This window comes from Hevea brasiliensis, chromosome 13, assembly GCF_030052815.1.
Source record: "Hevea brasiliensis isolate MT/VB/25A 57/8 chromosome 13, ASM3005281v1, whole genome shotgun sequence".
Lineage (NCBI taxonomy): Eukaryota > Viridiplantae > Streptophyta > Magnoliopsida > Malpighiales > Euphorbiaceae > Hevea > Hevea brasiliensis.
Window position 1 is genome coordinate 19,067,433 of NC_079505.1, and position 25,167 is coordinate 19,092,599.

General features: G+C 29.1%; 1 protein-coding gene and 2 long non-coding RNA genes across 5 annotated transcripts; 2 read left to right on the plus strand and 1 right to left on the minus strand.

The window, feature by feature from the left end:
• The first annotated feature begins 1,152 nt into the window (after positions 1 to 1,152).
• LOC131172063 (uncharacterized) lies at positions 1,153 to 2,607 on the plus strand. The gene is made up of 3 exons (XR_009142708.1): positions 1,153 to 1,341; positions 1,789 to 1,846; positions 2,417 to 2,607. It is a non-coding gene; the product is annotated as an uncharacterized LOC131172063 (long non-coding RNA).
• Positions 2,608 to 11,965: 9,358 nt separating this feature from the next.
• On the minus strand, positions 11,966 to 14,619 carry LOC131171860 (uncharacterized). Of its 3 annotated transcripts, XR_009142496.1 has the most exons (3): positions 14,585 to 14,619; positions 14,302 to 14,460; positions 11,966 to 12,487 (listed from the first exon to the last, which is right to left on the minus strand). It is a non-coding gene; the product is annotated as an uncharacterized LOC131171860 (long non-coding RNA). The 3 variants fall into 3 exon arrangements; XR_009142494.1 differs by lacking the exon at positions 14,585 to 14,619 and having other exon boundaries at positions 14,302 to 14,578; XR_009142495.1 differs by lacking the exons at positions 14,302 to 14,460; positions 14,585 to 14,619 and adding an exon at positions 12,876 to 13,573.
• Positions 14,620 to 22,290: 7,671 nt separating this feature from the next.
• LOC110636400 (uncharacterized) lies at positions 22,291 to 23,777 on the plus strand. Its single transcript, XM_058133065.1, has 3 exons — positions 22,291 to 22,491; positions 22,581 to 22,934; positions 23,484 to 23,777. The coding sequence occupies exons 1-3, from the start codon at positions 22,291 to 22,293 to the stop codon at positions 23,775 to 23,777; spliced, it is 849 nt and encodes a 282-aa protein (XP_057989048.1).
• The last annotated feature ends 1,390 nt before the right edge of the window (positions 23,778 to 25,167 follow it).

Genomic DNA, 25,167 nt, shown 5'->3' on the forward strand with positions numbered 1-25,167 from the left:
TGACTTTTTAAAATGAAGAAACAAAAGTATTAATTATGTTTTATACTAGAGACGAAAAAGCAATTCTTTTTTATTTTTATAATATATATATATATATATATATATAAAATATATACCGTAGATAAAATTCATAATCACATGGATTGACTCACATATAAGCGAAGATCTCTATGAGAAGCTATATCTAATGATTTTCACCTCTAGTGTTTATACTTTGTCTACCACCAATTCTAATTTAATCATACCACAGCACACCATTTAATAATCTTTATAATTGATATAATAAAGTTGATCTCAAAATGAACTTATCAGATAAGTAGCACTCTTTTTCTTTTTTTTTTTTTCATTTGTCCAGTTTGTGTTTATTTTCTAATAATTTTACAACATCAATTAATGATATATGTAGTGACATGTAAATACTAATAGATCTATAAGATATTTAATAAAAAAATAATAAAAATAGTTGCAATTTAATTAATATTAGGAGACCTAAAGGTTGTAGTTATAAATTATATAAACTAAAGCAATATTTTTATTTTCCACTATAATTAAAAAATCATGTACTTAATTCTTTATAATAAAAGAAAATTATAACAATAGTTACAATTTAATTAATATTAAAAAAATTAAAAGTCACAATTATAAACTATATAAATCAATACTATATATGAAAAATTAAATTAGTCACCTCCAAAGGGAAATAGAAGATATAACGTCTAATTAAAGTCTTCTCTTAATCCTACTAAATGATGTTTTAGTAATCAACAAATTTGAAAAAGATGATAAACAATTTATACAAATATCACAAAAGAATTTCTATCTTATAGGAATTTATTTATATTGGTATTTTATTATTTATTATTTATATTAATTTTCTATTTAAATTTATTCTTCACATTTATTTTCTTTATATTGTCATAAATTTTTTTACAAGCTATTCTTAAAATATTTTAAATAAATTAAGCATAAATATATAAAAAAAGCTATATATTCATATTCTTATTCCGTTAATTAAAATATTTATTTTGACTTTATTTTTCCCATGGGTTGGGTGGTGATAGGATAGACAACTGACAATTTAGTCTTAAGAACTCACAATGGGAATTAATTTAAATTTTATTAAACTTTATTTGAAACTGTAACACTCCTGATTTTTTATATATTATTATTGGGCTTCGTGTAGGTATCCTCAATTCGCGGAAATTCGACAGTTGTCCGGATCTGTGAATTTCCGGCCAGACAGACCAGCTACCGGAAAAGTCTCCGAATTGGATCGAGGTTTTGGCTACCCCACCATTGTCAGGCATCCCGAGCGCGTTCCCGAAGTCGGAATCGGCAAAGGTAAACCCGAACCTTGCTTTTTCGTAATTTTCTAGTGCTTAAATAGGATTGAAAATCCATAAAATATTCGTGGTAGCTTAGAAAATTACGATTCTTTTTGCAATAGCTTAGTAATATTTCTAAGGACCGCGGGGCAGAGTTTTATAATTTTTAGAGCTTATTTGAGCAGTTTTTGCAAAAATGATCAATTATAAGGACTAAATTGAAATTTTACATATTGTGATGAATGATTGATTTGATGGGCCCAGGAGGGGCTGTGTGATGTGATTGAGTTGTGGATATATGGATTGTGGATATAGAAGTGTGTTTTGAGCCCTTTTGCAGGTTGGGTAGGTCCTAGGTATAGGGGAGACTCTGCCGGATTTTCGGCACGACTTAGGACGTATTGGGTCTTTTCTTGATTTGTATTGAGTCATTTGTATTAAATAATTGTAATATAATTGTCAGGTGAGCCGGGACAGCCTTCTTCCTCCGCCCAGCCACCACAGTGATTGTCGTCAAGTCTGTGAGTAAAATATTAATTTTAATTTTTATTTCGTTATTTTTATATGTTCAGCTGGCGCATGCATCACTTATATGCATATATTTATGTAGTTAAACTCTAGGCACGAATTATGTTGCATTCATAACTGTTAATGTGCCATGAATGTTGTTGTGGTAATTTGGAGCAGTGTGCGTGCGTTTGCGTGCGTGTGATGTGGTGTGGACTATGGATAGGGCCAGGCGATCACGGCTTGAGTAATTGGGACCCGATCCTTCGAGGGGTAGTCACGGCTTGAGTAATTCATTTGGGACCCTCGATTTGGTTATTAAGTGGAAGTCCGAGCTTGAGTAATTCGGCACGGGTTGGATTTAAGAGAGCTGTATAGGGGATCAGCTCCCATATGTTATGATTGATACTACAGGGTGTGTGAGTGCTCCAAATTACCTTTTTGATGTTATGATATGAAAATGTTGTTGATGTTGCATTTCACTCTACAGGGTGCATTAGTTCAGATAGTTATAGAGATTATAGTTAAGATTGATATTTTACTCTCTGAGTCGAACGCTCACTCCTGTTCAAAAATTTTTACAGGCCACAGGAGGATATTTTGTTCTGGGTTAACCTGCCTTTTTACCTCGCAGGTTGTTTATCAATATTGTGTAATTTTAATTACTCCTAGAATTTCCGCATGTGTTAGCAGTAATTATTTGAAATTGGTCTGTAATATTATATTCATGTTGGACCTGTAAACTTAATATTTTAAGTCTGTTTGATGGATTGGATGAGGGAGCTGAGCTCCCATTTATTATTATGTTGATGAGTATGTGGAGGGTGAGCTGAGCTCCCCAATGGATTGTTTATTGTGTTTACAGGTCGGGTGAGTCGAAAACTCCCCGTTGGAAAGTCCATTTTATGGCCGACTCTGTCCGTTTGTTTTCTTGATATTGGGCCCAAATGGGACTTAGTGTTGGGTTAATGAATAGATAATGCTTACTACGGGCCTGGGGGCTTTAGGCTTGGCCAGTCCTAGTGCCTGTCCGGCGATTAGGTTGGGTCGTGACAAATGTGGTATCAGAGCTTAGGCTCCAGATTCATAGGGAAAAATCATCTAAGTGTTGGGAAGAGTCTACTAGGAGTCACATGCGGAGTATAGGATTCATTTTCGTCTTTTCTGTAATTCTTTGTTTCTAGATTCTACGTTATACCTCGGAAATATAATATTACGTCAGTTTGTGTCTTGATTTTCGTGGAGTACATGAAATGTGAAAGAGAGTTAGTAGACATGTGAGATCTATCATGAGGATACATACTCCAAGAAATGTTATATTTTTGTCAGTATGGGTTTAAATGGTGTGCCCATTTCGTGTAAGACACGAGTACATAAAAGTGAGTCTTAAAAGTACAGTTGCCCTAGATAAGGATGAGGATACCACTACTGGCAGTCATCAGTAGATGACCCAGTCAGAATAAGTTTGTGATAATAGAAGATTCAAGAGAGATAAGAAATTAGGAGACATAGTGCATCGGGGACGTATCGTAGTAACTATACAATGTTCTCGATGTATCCGCTCTGTAGTTCTGATGCAAACATGAGATTATTGTGTAGAGCTGCGTGCATCCCCGTGGTGCTCCATAATGAGGGTGTTTGAGATGACTTCTGTTTTGGTACAGTTATGCCAGAACAGAGTTCTATATTCTTGAGAGGAGTTGGGAACTCGGCTAAGAGTCTAGAGTTAGAATATTGAAAGGTCACGGTTGGGTGATAACTAGAGTCGGTGACTCGATTACTGACATGAGCTAGAGTTACATCAAGAGTTGCCATCAGACCAGAGGTTTCGGATTAGTTGCAAATTAAAGGTGACTCTTATAGATTGAGAATAGTATACGTTTTGTGTATTAGTATGGAATAAAGTACAACTCTACTACCTAGAGAAGGTCGAAACTATGAATTGATGATTTATAGAGCTATGATATGATAAAAGAGTCATTAACTTGACATGGTTCTGGCAAGGTGGTAGATGTAGTACCTTTGTTGCAGCAAATTAGGATATAGTCCTATCTTTTCAGAATGGATCGAAGGTTATTACTGATAATGATGACTTATGGAATAGTATCCCAGATGGGACTGTAAAGTGTGGTAGAGAGTAGTTGGCTCGGGTATCCTGGAGAGGATACAAGTTCCATTATAGGAATCATATATAATCAGATCACGATGGATGTAAATCCTTTGAATTGGATGACGGGTTTGAGTGCCCGAAATCTTAAGTTTTGGAATTGAGTAAACATGGAAAATAATAATAATAATAATAATAATAATAATAATAATAATAATAAATAAAATTACTGCAGAATCAGTTCTCGAGGTAGTAAGGGTATTATGTAAGCTAAAGGATAAGGATAGAGATCATACAATAAAAGTATGACTGTAATTTGCTGAGTTCCTTTCTAATTTCAAATTATTCAAAACAATAGTATAATCTAATTATAATAGTGTTAAGAGTAATAAATTAGCGAAGATAAATCACAGAAGGCCAATGGATAAAGAAAGTGCAGAATGAAAGTTTGGGCAATTGATTGCAGATGCAATATAATCTAAATGCTAGTGGAAGTACTAGCTAGAGTGGTCAAAGGACCAAATCTGAGTAGCACAGACATATGATAACGCGATAGAGACTCTGAAGATATAGTTAGCAAATCTGGCTATCATGTTAGGAAGAAGAATGGAACCAGGGATAGAATAGTCAAGTTTTATTTTGGGTAAGACAAAGGAAATAAATGAAAGGACAACCTAAAGAGCGCATAATAAAAGGAACAAAGTTAAGATATAGGATAGGCTAAGTGTTATTCTTGGCAAGGAGAATGACAAGGAGGGAAAACCCAAAATGGGACCACATTAGTGAGAAAAGTGATGGAGGTATGGAATACAATAATAATGAGTAAATGCTAGAAGGTGTGCGATGGTATTGCGGACTACCTAATTAGGTAGAGAAAGAGAAGTTAGTAAGCGATAAGTTGAATAAAAGTCAGTCTAAGGGATCAAATAGGTATGATGAGAGGAAAAGAATGATAGATAATGACACATAGGTTTTAGGTTAGACTTTTGAGATAGTGAGAAGGTAGTTAGAGGTTCGTTATGAATGTCAGGCAAACATTTTTAGTGTGATCAACGGAATCACTTTGTAGTGAAGCAATAACGAGGACAATAGTAGGGGTAGAGCGAAAAGTGACAAGTCCGGATGGTTATAAATCACTAGAAATTTCAAGGATCAAATTAATGACAATAGATAAGGGTGGAATTAATGTTGGAAGAATTTATTAGTGAGAGAAATCTTTCAGGAATCAACAAAAGTTAAGGGCACAATATAAACGATGATAGATATGAATCATAGGTCGAGTATAAGTAAAGTTAATAAATTATAAAATATTATGTCAAGAAGGAAAATGGTACAGAAAGGGTTCATGCAAATGATACCTTATAGGTAGAGCATAATTGTGCTAGGAGATGATGAAATTTGGAGAGAAAGACCAAGAAACTTAGGTGAAACGTTATAATATGACAATCGGGTGTAGTTGAATATAAGAGGATATTTTCTTTCTTTTCAAGTTTAGCTTGTGCTTTTGGTTCTAGAAGGTTATATAAGGAACAGCTGAGTCAAGGAGACCTAGTTATTGAGAGTTTAGTAGGCACAAATTCATACATAATTTCTGATATGAGAATGACAGTAAGTGCATACCTAGTATTAAGTATGAAAGGACGAGCAGTAATGACAGGAGTTAAATTGAGTTAGCTACTAAGGCTTGCAAACTGTTTTAAACTATGAGTGGAGGAAGTACTATTTATGGTTGAGATTCAATAGATGAAATTGTTTTGATGGGTAATTTGAGGTTGAAGTTTAGAAAGCTATGGGCGGTATATATGATTATATTAAGGAGAATGAACACGTGAAGTATCTTGATTGGAATTAAGTCATGACACAAATTTCCTACAGTAGTGTTAGTTCGGATGGAACTTATAGTTTATGGGGCTCATATTCATCCAGGATAAGCAATTTCCTACTAAGGCTGATAGGGAATGATAATGTTCTGATAGTTAAGTTGTAAAAAAAGGGGATACAAAAAAAAAATTTCTATGGGTAATTATAAGTGTTACATAAGGTGAAGAATGTGCTGGTAGGAGTAAATCATAGGCTTAGAATTCTTGAAGTAATGAAACTAGTATTCAAGATAAGACTAAGAAATAAAAAGAAAGTTAAAGTTGATGATGGGATAGACATCTTTGAAGGAAAAGGTGTAAGGATGAGATAGGACTAAAATTAAGGAATAAGTACAGCAGGTTGAAATGATACCAACAATACCAAAAATAGGAAAAGGGAAGTGGATAAGATGCAAAGGACAGGAAGAGAGCTCGATAGAGTCAGTTATAATGATGAGGATAAGGAGTGTCTAACCACTGCCCCTGTGTTAACACTACCTATGAGCGGTGAAGGATACACCGTGTACTGTGACGCCTCCAGAGTTGGCCTAGGGTGTGTTTTGATGCAGAATGGAAAGGTAGTGGCTTATGCTTCAAGGCAGCTGAAGAGGCATGAGCAGAACTACCCCACCCATGATTTGGAAATGGCGGCTGTAGTCTTTGCACTAAAAATCTGGAGACACTACCTGTATGGGGAAGTGTGCGAGATATACACCGACCATAAGAGTTTGAAATACATCTTCCAACAGAGGGATTTGAACTTGAGACAAAGGAGATGGATGGAGCTTCTGAAAGACTATGATTGCACCATCCAAGTACCACAGGAAGGCCAATGTTGTGGCGGATGCTCTGAGAGAAAATCTTACAGCGATTTGGCACACATTTCAGAGAAAAGACCATTGATTCGGGAAGTACATGAGTTGATGGATCAAGGTCTAATCCTAGATCTTTCGGATGAGGGTATTGTTGGCTCACTTTTGGTGAGGCCAGACTTGAGGGACAGAGTTAGAGTTTCCCAGCACAGAGACCAACAATTGATGAAGATCATAGAAAGAGTACAGCAAGGTGAAGGTGGTGAGTTTGGATTTGCCAATGATGGCACCCTAGTGCAAGGTTCTAGGATATGTGTGCCCGATGTGGACAATCTCAGAAATGAAATCATGCAAGAGGCACACTATACACTGTACAGTGTCCACCCAGGTTCCACCAAGATGTACCATGATGTGAAAGATAGCTATTGGTGGAATGGCATGAAGAGAGACATAGCAGACTTTGTGTCCAAGTGCTTGACTTGTCAGAAGGTGAAGTTTGAACACCAGAGACCGTCAGGGAAGCTGCAAGAGCTCCCTATCCCAGAATGGAAGTGGGAAATGATTACTATGGATTTTGTGACTGGGTTGCCTCGTACCACGCGAGGATATGATTCGATATGGGTAATTGTAGACCGCTTGACCAAATCAGCTCACTTCTTACCTGTGAAGACTACATATTCTGTGGCACAGTATGCCCGGCTCTACATTCGAGAAATAGTCAGATTGCATGGAGTTCCGGCTTCCATAATATCTGACAGAGGGCCCCAGTTCACTTCTCGATTTTGGAGAAAGTTGCAGGAGGCACTTGGCACACTGATTGAACTTGACGGCTTTCCACCCTCGATGCAGACGGACCGAAAGGACAATCCAAACAACGGAAGACAGGCCTCGCATGAGTGTCTTGGATTTTGGAGGTCAATGGGATGAGCGGCTAGCTTTGGTGAGTTTGCCTACAACAACGATTATCACTCGGCATAGGGATGGCACCCTATGAGGCATTATATGGAAGAAAGTGTAGGTCTCCTCTGTGTTGGACGGAAATGGGGGAAGCGAAAGTGCATGATGTAGACCTAAAGCAGTACACTTCAGAGATAGTTCCTTTAATCGAGGAACGGCGAGGACGGCTTTCGATGAAGCAGAAAGAGTTATGCAGACCCAGACGGACGGAGGATGTGGAGTTTGCAGTGGGCGACTATGTATTCCTGAAGGTATCTCTAATGAAGGGAGTCATGAGATTCGGAAAGAAGGGCAAGTTGGCACCTCGGTATATCGGACCTTTTGAGGTTACTGATAGAGTTGGAGCAGTTGCCTACCGGTTGGAGCTACCACCCAACCTCTCTCACGTTCATCACGTGTTTCACATCTCCATGCTCAGGAAATACATTCCCGATCCTTCTCATGTACTGCAGCCGGATGTGATAGAGCTAAAAGAGAACTTGACATTTGAGGAGCAGCCTGTAGCCATAGTGGACTACCAAGTGAGACAGCTGAGATCCAAACAGATCTCTATGGTTAAGGTTTTGTGGAGGAGTCAGTCAGTGGAAGAGTGCACACGAGTCGAGCGGGACATGCGTAGCAAGTACCCTTATCATTCAATGTATAATCATGTGCTTTAATCTGCCTTGTGTAAAATTAGGGCGAATTTTCTGTAAGAGGAAGAATGTAACACCCACGATTTTTATATATTATTATTGGGCTTCGTGTAGGTATCCTCAATTCGCGGAAATTCGGCGGTTAATGGATGCGTGAATTCCGGCGAACAGACCAGCTACGGAAAAGTCTCAATTGGATCGAGGTTTTGGCTACCCCACCATTGTCGGGCATCCCGAGCGTTCGAAGTCGGAATCGGCAAAGGTAAAACCAAACCTTGCTTTTTCGTAATTTTCTAGTGCTTAAATAGGATTGAAAATCCATAAAATATTCGTGGTAGCTTAGAAAATTACGATTCTTTTTGCAATAGCTTAGTAATATTTCTAAGGACCGCGGGGCAGAGTTTTATAATTTTTAGAGCTTATTTGAGCAGTTTTTGCAAAAATGATCAATTATAAGGACTAAATTGAAATTTTACATATTGTGATGAATGATTGATTTGATGGGCCCAGGAGGGGCTGTGTGATGTGATTGAGTTGTGGATATATGGATTGTGGATATAGAAGTGTGTTTTGAGCCCTTTTGCAGGTTGGGTAGGTCCTAGGTATAGGGGAGACTCTGCCGGATTTTCGGCACGACTTAGGACGTATTGGGTCTTTTCTTGATTTGTATTGAGTTATTTGTATTAAATAATTGTAATATAATTGTCAGGTGAGCCGGGACAGCCTTCTTCCTCCGCCCAGCCGCCACAGTGATTGCCGTCAAGTCTGTGAGTAAAATATTAATTTTAATTATAATTTCGATATTATTATATGTTCAGCATGCCCATGCATCACTTATATGCATATATTTATGTAGTTAAACTCTAGGCACGAATTATGTTGCATTCATAACTGTTAATGTGCCATGAATGTTGTTGTGGTAATTTGGAGCAGTGTGCGTGCGTTTGCGTGCGTGTGATGTGGTGTGGACTATGGATAGGGCCAGGCGATCACGGCTTGAGTAATTGGGACCGATCCTTGAGGGTAGTCACGGCTTGAGTAATTATTTGGGACCCTCGATTTGGTTATTAAGTGGAAGTCCGAGCTTGAGTAATTCGGCACGGGTTGGATTTAAGAGAGTGTATGGGGATCGGCTCCCATATGTTATGATTGATACTACGAGTGTGTGAGTGCTCCAAATTACCTTTTGATGTTATGATATGAAAATGTTGTTGATGTTGCATTTCACTCTACAGGTGCATTAGTTGAGATAGTTATAGAGATTATAGTTAAGATTGATATTTTACTCTGAGTCGAACGCTCACTCTGTTCAAAAATTTTTACTGAGCCACGGAGGATATTTTGTTCAGGTTAACACGCCTTTTTACCTCGCGAGTTGTTTATCAATATTGTGTAATTTTAATTACTCCTAGAATTTCCGCATGTGTTAGCGATAATTATTTGAAATTGGTCCGTAATATTATATTCATGTTGGACTGTAAACTTAATATTTTAAGTCTGTTTGATGGATTGGATGAGGAGTGAGCTCCCATTTATTATTATGTTGATGAGTATGTGGAGGGTGGTGAGCTCCCAATGGATTGTTTATTGTGTTTACAGGTCGGGTGAGTCGAAAACTCCCCGTTGGAAAGTCCATTTTATGGCCGGACTCTGTCCGTTTGTTTTCTTGATATTGGGCCCAAATGGGCCTTAGAGTTGGGTTAATGAATAGTTAAGGCTTACTACGGGCCTCGGGGGCTTTAGGCTGGCCCAGGTCCTAGTGCCGGTCCGGCCCATAGGTTGGGTCGTGACAGAAACCATCAATAAATATATCTCCTTTATTTTTAGAACATTAGAATATTATTTTCTAAAAGTTTATTTCAATCAAATAATTTAATTCAAGTACCAATTAATTTACATACTCTCTTTAATTTTAAAAAAATAATTTTTGGAAGTATAATTTTAATTAAATAATTAAATTCAAATCTCAATTTAATTAGGACTATAACTACAATTTTAATTTAATTTAAAATAAAATAATTTAATTTTTAAACCATAATGGCAAACCCTAAACCTAACTCATATTATTTATGGATTTTCTATTATGATTTAATAGCATAACTGTCATTGATATTTAAAAATTAATTTATTTTATTTAAAACAATTAAAATTGCAATTATAATCTTATTTATATTGAGATTTGAATTTAATTATTTAATTCAAATTATACTTTAAAAAATTATTTTTTAAATTAAAAAGGGCAAGTAATCTAATTTACACTTGAATTAACTTATTTAATTGAAATAAATTTTTAGAAAATAGTGTTTTAGAAAATAATTTCATTGATAAATAAATCTCAATTAATTTGATTAAGAAAATAAGATTGAGAGAGAGAAGAGAAACAGGGTAAATAGTAATTTAATTTTTTTTTTAACTTGAAAACCGGCTATTAGTCAAGGGAGATTTTTTTTTAAATGAAATTAAAGTTGAGTAATTATATTTTAACTAATTAAAATTGAATAACTGAAATAAAACTAATATTTAAATTAAGAGATTATTGATACAATTTATCTCAAAAAGTCTTTAGGGTTGGTAAAAGAACCCATATTGCACATAGATAATAAAATTTTCAATGAACTTCTTTCTATTAAAAAGATTTTATATGATAGTTTTTAAGGTTAGCTCTTATATTTTTATTTTTTTTACTCTTTAGTTCTTTTTATCATTTTAACCATTAGTTTGAATTTTATTCAACCACCACTGTAATTTGAAAAATATAACTACATAATTGATTTATCTTACGAGTCTTAAACTATTTAATCCATGTAATGATAGTTTATCTTTATTTTGAATACATTCACTGACAAAAAATTTAATTTAAACTAAACGATGAGATTAAAAAGTAAACATAACATAAATATAATGACTAACTAATATATTTTTTGTAAAAAAAATAATTTTATTAAAATAAAAAAATTAAATAATAATTTTTTTAAATATTTTTTACTTGTCAAAGACCAATAAAGGCCATAATTGCAACCCTAATTCCCAGTTATTTTTTGTAGGCTAGACCCGGTATATGGCCCGCAGCTCAAGTAATAATCATCGTTTGAAAATACAAGCTCTACAAAGAGTTTTAAGGCTGAAAAGATTAGGCTCTAATACCATACGAGAAGTCAAGAGCAACCTCAAACCATAATTATAAATAAATAATAACTAAAGTCTTAATTTTAAATTAATCATCTGAACAGTTTTTCATTATTCAACTCTGTTAAATATCAAATCTTCACTAATAATTAAAACTTGTAAATTCTTTCACACCACAAATTATTGAGATTAGAAAATCTAAAAAGCTATGATGAAATTTTAAGAGGTTATTCTAACAATCACATTGCTCGCTAGTTGTTGCTGCCAGCAGGTTCAATATCAGTTTTGTATTTTGTAATTTTCTATTGATGCAAAACTGAAACAAAATCTATTTGAGAATTATTAAAAAGAGAAAGCTGCCCATGTTATATAATCCATCAATTACTGCCAACTCCATTGAATTGAAAAAAAATAATAATAAAAAATAACCAAACCAAACCAAAATATAAATAGTAGCAGAAGCTCCCACTCAAGCTGCATAACCAAAGACCCAAAAAAACTACTGCACAACACAACACTATGATTCTGAATAGATCCAAACCTAAGATTCAAGAGGAAATAACTATGAACCAGCAGCTTTGCTAATTACCCTGGTACAATCGAAGACCCAAGATATCTGAACTGATAGCAAGCAAGCTTTAAGTTACAACAAGAAGCTTAACTTTGTTGAATCCATGGACAGTGCTGGACAAGAAATACAAAGAAATTAAACACCAATTTGGTCAGAGTAGCAATAAGCAATAAAGTAGCAGCAAGGAATATGAACAAGGTCATTTACATAATATTAATGAATAAGCAATAATTAAGACTAAACAATATTTAACAGATGAAGAAGATTGATGATTCAGTTCCTGTTTCCCCACCTCAAATTGGCCTCCCTCCTCAATGCTTCAAATGCATTTCTTGAGAGCCTCTTCAACTCATTAAATGCTTGGAGTAGCAAATGGTAAAGATCTTGATATGAGTTCCAAGCTACCCATTTAAATATGCAGGTCAAGAAACCATCTGAAGCTTGGGACTAAGATCAACACAATTTGATTTACAAGCTTTGAGTATGGATTCAATAGCAAATGCTATTCTCAAACATATACTGGGAATGAGATGGGTATTTTGTTGTGCTGAAGGAGATGAGCATCGAAATTATTTCTACAACTCGATACTGTAATAAAATATTTCAAAATTGGACTTAATGCTGATAAAAAAATTATTAATAAAAAAATTCTCTCCCTCTCCCTATCTTTTCCTCTACAAACAACACATAAATCAAAATCTCTCTTTGCATCGAAAATTACAAATGAGAGAAGGAGATTTAACAATGTAATAAACAAATATTCTAACATTTTCAATCATGAAACACATAAATAAATTTCAAAATTTCAATGAAAACCCTTTCAAAATCCAACAACTAAGTATTATTTCTACAACTCAGTTACATTAATATAGACTAAACAATCACAATTAAACCATTAAAATTACTACTAAAATCATACATTTTATATAGAGATCAAAAATTGTAAAGACAACTCAAATTTACTAGAATGATATACCTAACTATACGATTGATTCCGTGGCTCACTCCAGCCTGCCAAATAGCCTTTGGATTGCATCTTCAGCTAGCTCCTTTGAGTGCTGCAAATCTTCACCTACTAATAGATACAAGTCTTGATATGGATTGCTTGCTACTCGTATAACCATGTAGACCCATAAACTCAGAAGTAACACACCATAGATGAGAACATGAATCAAAACAAGTAGCACAATTGCCATATAACCCAATAGGAGACGAATATTTCTAGCACATGTTTTGTAATTTGAGTTGGGATGGATTGCATAGTTGATCAGAGCAACCACCAACATCTTCATTTCCCAGCAGTTTTCCGAGGGAAGCCAATATTTGAAGGGTAGATAATATTTCATCGTGCCATATATATATATATATATAACAGGACGCGCAATGAAATATTATCTACCCCTCAAATATTGGCTTCCCTCGGAAAACAGAAGATGTTGGTGGTTGCTCTAATCAACTATGCAATAGCAATGACAATTGAACATGAACTCAAAACCCATCCCAACTCAAATTACAAAACATGTGCTAGAAATATTCGTCTCCTATTGGGTTATATGGCAATTGTGCTACTTGTTTTGATTCATGTTCTCATCTATGGTGTGTTACTTCTGAGTTTATGGGTCTACATGGTTTTATATATATATATATATATATATATATATATATATATATATAACAAGACCGCGATGAAATATTATCTACCTTTCAAATATTGGCTTCCCTCGGAAAACAGCTGGGAAATGAAGATGTTGGTGGTTGCTCTAATCAACTATGCAATAGCAATGACAATTAAACATGAACTCAAAACCCATACCAACTCAAATTACAAAACATGTGCTATAAATATTCGTCTCCTATTGGGTTATATGGCAATTGTGCTACTTGTTTTGATTTATGTTCTCATCTGAGTTTATGGGTCTACATGGTTATATATATATATATATATATATATATATATATATATATATATATATATATATATATAAATGAAAAGGGAGGAGGAGGTTATTTAAAAATAGTTAGTTCAAAGAGTAAATATGTAGGATGAAACAAAAACGATAAAGAAAGTCTCATCTTCCTAAGGAATAATGCAGAAGCAAGCAACAGCAAGGCTCACGGCACATTTACCACATCCAAAAGGTTCAAGCATCACAAGGCATAGATTTACAGCAAACGCATAAAAAAAATAACAAAATTCGATGTATTTACAGCAAAAGGCCTTAAAAAAATAAAAGAGAACAAATCTAATGTACTTAGCTAAATGCCAAAATACAATATCATCAATTACAAACCTAAGAAATTAATAAAACCCATTAAGTAGCATAGATTTAAAAGAAAAGATTCTTACAGCTGGGCTAGTAAGAGAAAATAACTCCTAAAAATCACAGACGAGAATTGCTGACCTCTCTGCTACCTGTGACTTGCTTATGCGAAAGGAGAATTGTTGCTGATACTGAGACCATAAGAACTCCCAAAATCACAGAGGAGAGTGCTGGCCAATTAGGACAGAAAGGACAAGCAGATGAGAGGCGAGTGGTGGTCGATGGAAAGGATATTGAAAGCTACATAAATAAACACAAAAAAAAGAGGCTTTAAATCAAAGAAAACTAGAAATGGGGAAGAAATTGAAAGGGACAACAAGGGCCTGCTGGAAAAAAAAAATGGAAAAGAGGAAGCAGAGAAGACCTCTACAATCGGCAGAAAGGAGGAGGAGATGAGCACGATGAGGGTAGGGTTAGGCTTAAATAAATATATATAGAGTAAGACTTAAATGGCTGAGATTATCTGAAGTGAAGTGGAAGGGACGGCTAGGATTAGTTAAGTTAATAAAAAGGAGAAAAATGATGTTGAATTTGAGAATCCAACTCGAAGAAACGTGGCCTACAACATTTAACCACTAAACCCCATAAATATTAATTTAGGGGTCATTTAGATTAAAAATATTATTTTTTTTAAATAAGTCATATTTATTTATTTATTAAAATTCATATTAAGATTATATAAATTATAAAATAGATGCTCAATTGAAATCTTAATTTTATAAGTCTTTTTAAATTTTACATGAATTAAAATGAATTATTATATGTAGACGGATTATACCAAATCAAAATTTTTACGTGTTATAATATTAATATGAAAATTTTGGCATATATTTTTTTTTATTTTAGTTATAATAATCGATAAAATTTAAAATAGAAATTAAACGGAAAAAAATAAAATAGAAAGTGAAATATCGGGAAGAACCTAACTTGTTAAAACAGAAAGTGAAATTACATGATAAATTAAATAGAGAAAAAAGATTAGTACGCACATTTGGGTTGCCAAGGAAGCTGATGAACTTACAATATAGAAGTTGTGAATAGCGGTGGATATGTCACAAAATCCTAAGCCAGAGAGTACCCAAAATTTTTTTTTTTTGAAAATAGAATGAATTATATTAATCCTTTTCATTTTTAGCATTTAGACAATATGGTATATGTAAATCTCTTTAAATTAAATCAAATTTGCTTAACTATAAAATTATAAATATAAAATTATCTAATATATATATATATATATATATATATATATATATATATATATTTAAATGATAAATACTCTATTAATTTTTTTTTATATATTAATTTTTTAAGCAAATATATCAAAAATTAAATATTAAATTTAATTAATTAAATAAAATGTACTAAAATTTATAACAATTACTATTACTATTAATATTAATTAATATTATAAAAATTTATTGAATATATCATAAAGATTAAAAAAATTCAAATATTTCACATTATTTACATCATGATAAAGTGATAAAAATTATTTGATGCAATAATTATAATACTTAGAAAAAAGATGATAGTATTCTATCAATGTTGAAGAATAGAAAAAAAATAGACTTTAAGGAAAACTACTTTTTTTAAGAAAAATGTAAAATATTTTTTTGTAAAGATGAGATAAAAAAAAAAACAAAAAAAGGGCAAGAAGGAGATTGGATGGTATATAATTTTAAATTTTACTTTTTAATTTTTTTTTTTACTCTTCCTATTCCCTTGTATACTGCTGCTGCTATAAGCCCCTTCAAGTGCTACATAAGCTTGTAAAATAAGAAACTAGTGAGATTGGTGACCTTTTGACAAACCACTCTGTTGCTAAAGTTAAAAATTGTTGATTAAGAATAAAAGAAAAAAGTAGAGTGTTCTATAGTGATTTTGATAGAGTAAACGTATTTAATTAATATTTGTTTCTCATATTTATAGATCAAAGAATTAAGGGGCTGTTGTAAGTATCTTTATGAATCTCAGGATATTGAGTTAAACTTTTCTTTTGCTTGATCTAGGTTGTCCAATCATTATTTTGCCCGGTCTTTGATGTCCAAGCATTTTTTTGCTCGCTTTTGGCTACTGAATACTTTTCTATTGGGTCAAGTTGATTGAGCAATCTCTACCTGTCTTGTCTGGTTCAAGCGTAGGCTCTTCTTTCCTACTTTTGATTTTTTGACCAAGCGTTGGTACTTTGACTATCATATTAAATTTTTTATCTAAGTATTGACTATTTAATTTGATTTTAGGCGAATAATCTCTGTATTTCTATATAATATATGTAAAATTTAACGATTAACATCAATACACATTATTTGTAATGAAAGCAAAATTTTAGTTATCTTTTCAAATAAATAAAAAAAATAATTATAAAAAATTGTAAAAAAGTAACATCAATTATTATAAAATAAAATGAGCTTTATTTGATTTTAAAAGAATGAAATAATTATTATAATAAATTTATAGAGGAAAAAAATTATACTAATAAATTTATTATTTTTTCTTTTTTAATAGTGAAAATGACGTGAATTTTTAATATTTTATTATTATATATATTTTTATGATATAAATTGATAAAATAGAGGGTAATTTTATAATTTTCATGTAATCTGAATGTCAACTCATATTGGAGGAACCGTACATTCAGCTTCCAGGAGATTTCGTGTCCAAAGCCACATTGCCTACGGAAGACCACATTGCCAAGGAAAAACGCAGTCAACCGAGACTAGTGAGTTTTTTATTTTATTTTATTTCATTTTATTTTTATTTTTTTATATATATAGTTTTTATTAAAACTTAAAGATTTCATAAATTTAAAAATAATTTAATGTTATATTTGAATATGAGAGATTTGACCTATATATTTAAATTCATATTAAATATATTTTTTTAATATTATAAATGAAAATATATTTAAATTTAATCTAAATTTTGAATACTTTTTTTTGTGAAATTTATAATATATATTGTAGATGAAATTTATAATAATATGGACTGATTTACACGTAAGTAGAGATCCTATGAGAAGTTGTACCTAATGATTTTTCACCTCTGGAGTTTATACTTTGTCCATCACCACACAATTACAATTCTAATTTAATCACATCACATCACACCACACTATTTAATAATTTTTATAATAGATATAATAAAATTGGTCTCAAAATGAACTTATCATAACGTGACAAATAACACTCTATTATATTTTTTCCCATTTGTCCATTTGCGCTTATTTCCTAATAATTTTGCAACATCAATTAATGACTTATAGTGACATATACATACTAATAGACCTATAAGGTATTTAATGAAAAAAAGTAATAAAAATAGTTATAATTTAATTAATATTAGGAAAATTAAGGGTCATAATTATAAATTATATAAACTAAAGCAATCTTTTTATTTTTCACTATAATTAAAAAAATCATATACTTAATTCTTTATAATAAAAGAAAATTATAGCAGCAATTACAATTTAATTAATACTAAAAAAGTAAAGGTCAAGATTATAAACTATATAAACTAATACAATACATAAAAAATTAAATTAGTCACCCCCAAATGCAAATAGAAAATAGAATGTCTAATTAAAGTTTTCTTTTAACTTTACTAAATTATATTTTAGTAATCAACAACAATTTATACAAATATCACAAAAGTAATTTACATTTATAAGAATTTATTTATGTTGGTATTTTATTATTTATTTTTTATATTCATTTTCTATTTATATTTATTCTTCACATTTATTTTCTTTTATTTTCATAAATTTTTTTTACAAGCTATTCTTAAAATATTTTAAATAAATTAAGCATAAATATTTAAGAAAAGCTATATAGTAATATTTTTATTCCATTAAATAAAAATATTTCTCATGACTTTATTTATCCCATGGGTTGGGTGGGGATAGGACAGACAATGATAATTTAATCTTAAGGACTCACAAAATTGGAATTAATTTAAATTTTATTAAACTTTAATTGAAACCATTAATAAATATATGTCCTTTAATTTTAGAACATTATTTTCTAAAATTTTATTTCAATCGAATAATTAAATTCAAGTCTCAATTTAATTAGGACTATAAGTGCAATTTTAATTTAATTTAAAATAAAATAAATTAGTTTTTAAACCATAATGGCAAACCCTAATTAAAGATATTATTTTTAATTTATTTATTTAATTTATATTAAATATTATTTTTAAAATTAATTTAAAATTTATTTTATGATAAAATATTTTAATTCATACATTAGTATTATATAATAGAATATCAAACTTCCATTTCATTACAACAAAAATATAATAAAAATAAATTATTATTTTGGTTGACATTGTTATTATTATTATTATTATTATTATTATTATTATTATTATTATTATTATTATTATCTAAAAATGTTAAAAAAAATATTTATAGACTTTTTTTATAATATCGATTTAGAGTTTTTTGTTTTAAGCAATATCAACCCAGGATTGTTAATATATTAGATGTGTAAATTTGATTTATAAGTAACAAATAATTAAATTTTTTTACTTTTAATTTTTGATGAAATTTATAATATATTTAATTTTTTCAATCAATTTTAAATATTTTAAAATAATTTGCATATACATTATTTATATATACTAAACTTATTAATATAAGAATAATGTTAAGCTATTTTCAGATGGATAATCATTTATTTTTCTTAATAGATATTACTTTTATCTTCTTTCATAATTAGATTTGAAATTAAATATTTTTTATTATTAAATTATATTTTATTTAATATATTATAATAAGTAATTAATAAATATTGTACTACTAACATTATTTTGTCTTAAAGTAGGCATATATGCATAACTAATATGTAATATAGTGAATGAATATAATTTTATTTTAATTGAATTGACTAAATATTTTAATAATTATTGATAAATAATAATTTTATTTATAATATGTAAGTATGATATTTATATTATTTTAGATTAAAATTTAATATATTTTTTATATAAATATTTTTTATTAAATATATTAATAAAATCAATATAAAAAATTCTTAAGCTTGCTTTGTATCTATTTCCTAATAATTTTATAACATCAATTAATGATATGTAGTGACATGTAAATTCTAATGGACCTATAAGATATTTAATAAAAAAAAGTAATAAAAATAGTTACAATTTAATTAATATTATGAAAATTACGAGTTATAGTTATAAATTATATAAATCAAAGTAATCTTTTTTATTTTTCAATATAATTAAAAAATCATGTACTTAATTCTTTATAATAAAAGAAAAAAATAACAAAAGTTACAATTGAATTAATATTAAGAAAATTAAAAGTCATAATTATAAACTATATAAACTAATACTACACATGAAAAATTAAATTAGTCGCCTTCAAATGCAAATAGAAAGATATAATGTCTAATTAAAGTTTTCTCTTAAACATACCAAATGATATTTTAGTAATCAACACATTTGAAAAAGATGATAAACAATTTCTACAAATATCACAAAAATAATTTCTATCGGATAAGAATTTATTTATATTTGTATTTTATTATTTATTTTTTATATTTATTTTCAATTTATATTTATTCTTCTCATTTTTTTCTTTACACTTTCACAAATTTTTTTACAAATTACTCTTAAAATATTTTAAATAAATTAAGCATAAATATATGAGAAAAATTATATAGTCATATTTTTATTCCATTAAATAAAATATTTCTCATGGCTTTATTCATCCCATGGGTTGGGTGGTGATAGGATAGACAACCGCAATTTAATCTTAAGGCCTCACAAAATGGGAATTAATTTAAATTTTATTAAACTTTAATTGAAACCATCAATAAATATATGTCCTTTAATTTTAGAACACGTTAGAACATTATTTTCCAAAATTTTATTTCAATCAAATAATAAATTCAAGTACAAATTAATTTAAATACTCTCTTTAATTTTTTAAAATAATTTTTGAAAGCATAATTTTAATCAAATAATTAAATTCAAATCTCAATTTAATTAGAATTATAAGTGCAATTTGAATTTAATTTAAAATAAAATAAATTAATTTTTAAACCATAATGGCAAACCTTAAACCTAATTCAGATTATTTATGAATTTTCTATTATGATTTAATTACATAACTGTCATTAATATTTAAAAATTAATTTATTTTGTTTAAAACAAATTAAAATCTTATTTATATTGAGATTTGAATTTAATTATTTAATTCAAATTATACTTTAAAAAATTATTTTTTAAAATTAAAAAGGGCAAGTAAACTAATTTACTCTTGAATTAAATTATTTAATTGAAATAAATTTTTAGAAAATAGTGTTTTAAAAAATAATTTCATTGATAAAAAAATATCAATTAATTTGATTAAGAAAATAAGATAGAGAGAGAAGAGAAATAGGGTAAAATGGTAATTTGGTTTTTGGAAAAGAGGGATAAAATAATTATTTTTCTTTTTTTACTTGAAAATCAGCTATTAGTTGAGAGAGATTTTTTCTAAAACAGAAATAGAGTTGAGTAATTATATTTTAATTAATTGAAATTGAATGACTAATTAAAACAAATATTTAATTGAGAGACTATTAGTGCAATTAATCCCAAAAAGTCTTTAGAGTTAATAAAAGAGGCCACATTGCACATAGAGAATATGATTTTCAATGAGCTTCTTTCTACGGAAAAGATTTTATACAATAGTCTTTAAAGTTAGATTTTATATTTTTGTTTCGTTTACTCTTTAATCCTTTTTGTAATTTTAAAAATTAGTTTGAATTTCCTTCAATTCCTATAAATATGTCTTGAACTATTTAGTCCATGTAATGATAATTTCTCTTTATTTTGAATACATTCGCTAATAAAATATTTAATTTAAACTGAATGAAAGGATTAAAGAATAGACATAACAAAAATATAGAGACTAACTAATATAATTTTTAAAATAAAAGAATAAAATAGTTAATTTTATTAAAATAAAAGAACTCAATAATAATTTTTCAAATATTTTTCAATCAACCACTTTGTTCTAAGCTAACAACCAACAAGGATTTGGTAAAGGCTATAACCATAACCCTCATTCCCAAATTTTCAAGCCGATTTTAGATGACAATCCTTATTTTTTGTAGGCTGGACACAGTCCATACCCAGTAGCTCAAGTAACTTTCATCACCGCTTGAAATACAAGCCCTACAAAGAGTTCCAATGCTTAAGAGATTTTGAAGAGTTTCATTACTCCAAGAAAATAAATTAGACTCTAATACTGTGTGACAAACTCAAGATCAACCTCAAACTATAAATGCAAGTAAATAATAACTAGACTTTAATTTTAAATAAAAAAAAGACAAATGATAAAATTTTAAATTAGTTTCTTTCTTAAATAAGTGATCTGATTTTGTGAGTTTTTTTATATGCTAACTTTAAAATATATATATATATATATATATATATATATATATATATATATATATATTTCAATTATAATTAATTCTTAAAATTAAATTTTTTAAAATAAATATAAAAAATAAATAATTTAATTGAATTTCACAAAAATTTAATATTTTAAAATTAAACAAAACAAGGAGTAAATTTTCATTGTGACGTGAGGGGGCTAATCTCATTTAACTCTTGGATTGAAATTTTCAAATGGCACATGAGACAGGCTTGTGGGATTAGCTTTTCAAATGGTCTAATCATTTTATTTCCGTTCTTTAAAAAAAATTATAAAAAAAAAACAATAATTTTTTTTTTCATAAAAATTTTATTTTTCTTATAATTTTAATTATTCTTCTTTTATTAGCTTTTCTCTCTATAAGACTCAGACTTTAATACTTCATTTGGACAACTTATGGAAGGAGAAAGAAAATTATATAAGAATTTTTTTTATTTTCTCCTTTTATATTTATATTTAGATGAAAGAAAAATAAATTTATTTTCCTTTATTGAAAATAAAAATAAGCGAAAGAACATGATGTTCAAAATGACATTATAAATGCTTATACTGTTGAAACTTTGAATATTATTATTAATGATTTGGGTGATGATCTCTTTGCAATTTTAGTTGACGAGTCTCGTAATATGTCTGTGAAAAAACAAATGATTGTTATCTTACGTTATGTTGACAAAAATGATTGTGTTATTGAGAGATTTTTTGGAATTGTGCATATTTTTTATACAAGTGCTTTGTCTCTTAAATCATCAATTGAGTCATTGTTTGCTAGGCATGGATTAAGCATGGCAATATTACGAGGCTCAGGTTACGACGTTACGATGGAGCTAGTAACATGAGAGGTGAATTCAATGGTTTGAAAAGCTTAATTATGAGGGAGAATAAAACTGCATAATATGCTCATTGTTTTGCTCATCAGCTTCAATTAACCCTTGTTGTTGTTGCAAAAAGCGATATTCATATTGCATCGCTTTTTAATATGATTGCTAGTTTGTTGAATGTTGTTGGAGCCTCATGTAAATGTCGAAATATTCTTCGAGAAAGTCAAGCCACTGAAGTTTCTGAGGCATTAAAAACTAGTGAAATGATAAGTTATCGTAGATTAAATCAAGAAACTAGTCTTAAAAGAGCAACAGATGCACATTGGGGTTCACATTATGGTACAATTCTAAATTTGATCAACATGTCGTCAACTGTGGTAGAGATACTTAATAGTATTGTTAAGGATGATACAAGTTCAGAGCAAAGGGCAGAAGCATATGGTCTATTAGAAGTAATACAATCTTTTGATTTTATATTTAGCTTACATTTAATAAAAGGTAAGTTAGAAATTACAGATGAATTATCAAAAGCTTTGTAAAGAAACGAGCAAGACATTGTTAATACCGAGACATTGGTTACAATATCAAAACAAATGTTACAAATGATGAGAGATAAAGGATAGGATAAGTTGTTAGCTAAAGTTTGTTTATTTGTGAGAAACACAATATAATTGTTTTGAACATGGATGATATGTTTCAAATGAAAGGGAGATCATGGTGAAAAATTCATCAAGTTACCAATTTACATCAATCAAGTGGAGTTATTTTATGCAATCCTAGATTTACAACTTCAAGAACTCAATAGTCGTTTTACTGAGATGAATACCGAATTGCTTCTTTGTGTGGCATGCTTAAATCCAAATAATTCATTTTCATCTTTTGATAAAGAAAAATTGATTCATCTTGCTCAATTTTATTCATGTGACTTTTCATCAACGGAGGTTATGGCACTTGATAATCAACTTGAGACTTATATTATTGATGTGTGTTCTAATGATCAGTTTTCAACAATTAAGGGAATTGGTGGTTTTACTCAAAAGTTTGTCCAAACAAAGAAGAATTTAGCATATCCACTAGTTTACTTACTTGTGAAATTGGCATTGATATTACATGTTGCAAATGCAAGTGTTGAATGGGCATTTTCTACAATGAAAACTGTGAAAATTCAATTGCAGAATTGGATGGGAGATCAATTGTTTAATGATTATTTGATTATATATGTTGAGAAAGATGCCTTTGATAGCATTGATAATAAAGCGATTATGCAACGCTTCCAAAAAATGAAAACTCATTGAGAACAATTATAAATTTAAAATTATAATGAGAATTTATAATTCATAAAATTATTTTATTTTTCCCACTTAATTGTTGTTATATATTGAAATTTTATATGTATCATCATTTTTTTCTCTATAAATGATTTATTATTATATACAATATTTTTTTCCTCTAAACTGAATAAAATAAAATTTTTTTGACCCACTGATTCTAAATTCGGCCTTCGCCCGTGATTGCTACACTGGGTAAAGAGAAGATGAGCATCTCTCTCTTATCGATGAATCACACTCTTGAGGTTTCTCTTTACCCAAAAATGATGACTCCACAGTTATATACTGTTGTACTATACTAAAATAAAAAAAAAAAAGAGAAGGAGAGGAGAGATGGAAGGGTAATTTTATTTATTTATTTATTTTACTTTTTTTATTCCCTTGTATACCCATCCAATAAAATAAAACTATAAATAGAATAAAATTAACACTAATTTTTTAATTTTAAAAATTAATTAAAATTTTAAATAAATTAAAAAATGCTTAAATTTTTTTTATTAATTTGTCATATTTTCAAATAAATTTTATTTTTATGTCAATAAAATATTATAATTTATAAATTTATTAAAAGTTTTTAAAAATATTATTCATAAAAATTATTTAGATTTTATTTAAATGATTAATTGTTTGAAATAAAAATAAATTTTGATTTTATATTAAAATATAATTAAAAAATCATAATATTAAAATTCTCATTCATTTCATGGTTAAATGACTAAAAAAAAAATCAAAACCTTTATAAGTTTTCCAATTTTAGGCAAACTTTTTTATTTTATCAGTTTAATATTAAACTTTCACATTAGTTTTAATTTTAGTAATTAGCCAAATTGAATTATTTAATTGATAAAAATAATTTAAATTTTTGCCAATATTATTAATATTACTCATTCTTTTTATTTTTATGTCAATTGTAGCAGCTACACTCAAATTGATAAAAATATTATTTTATTTAATTTCTTTATTATTTTGAAAATTATAATTATATTTATTTTAGTTATATTATTTGTTCATATTTTATGTTTAAATATTTGATTTTTTTCTTTAAATTTGAAATAAAATAATAAGAAATATGTGAATTAAAAGTATAAGTAGAGGGGGAGAGAGAGAGAGAGAAAATAAAATTAAGATAATAATATTGGATATATTATTCATTTTATTTTTTTTATCAACTTGAAGTTTGTTAAAATTAAAAAAAAAACTAAAATTATTTAATATATTAATCTATATCTATGTAATACATAATGTCAGAAGAGGGGGAAGAGAAATTAGCTTTGATCAAATTGCCCTTCATTATTTATAGTATTTATAATTATATTTTTTAATATTTAATTTAATTTTAAAGTTTATGTAAATTTAA

What these genes read in the sequence shown, in the direction of transcription:
- LOC110636400 (XM_058133065.1), top strand. Translation starts at nt 22,291, where the DNA reads ATGTCTGTGAAAAAACAAATGATTGTTATCTTACGTTATGTTGACAAA. An exon ending in ACGACGTTACGATGGAGCTA is followed by an intron (nt 22,492 to 22,580) that starts GTAACATGAGAG and finishes TTTGCTCATCAG; the next exon opens with CTTCAATTAACCCTTGTTGT. An exon ending in AAGCATATGGTCTATTAGAA is followed by an intron (nt 22,935 to 23,483) that starts GTAATACAATCT and finishes TCTAATGATCAG; the next exon opens with TTTTCAACAATTAAGGGAAT.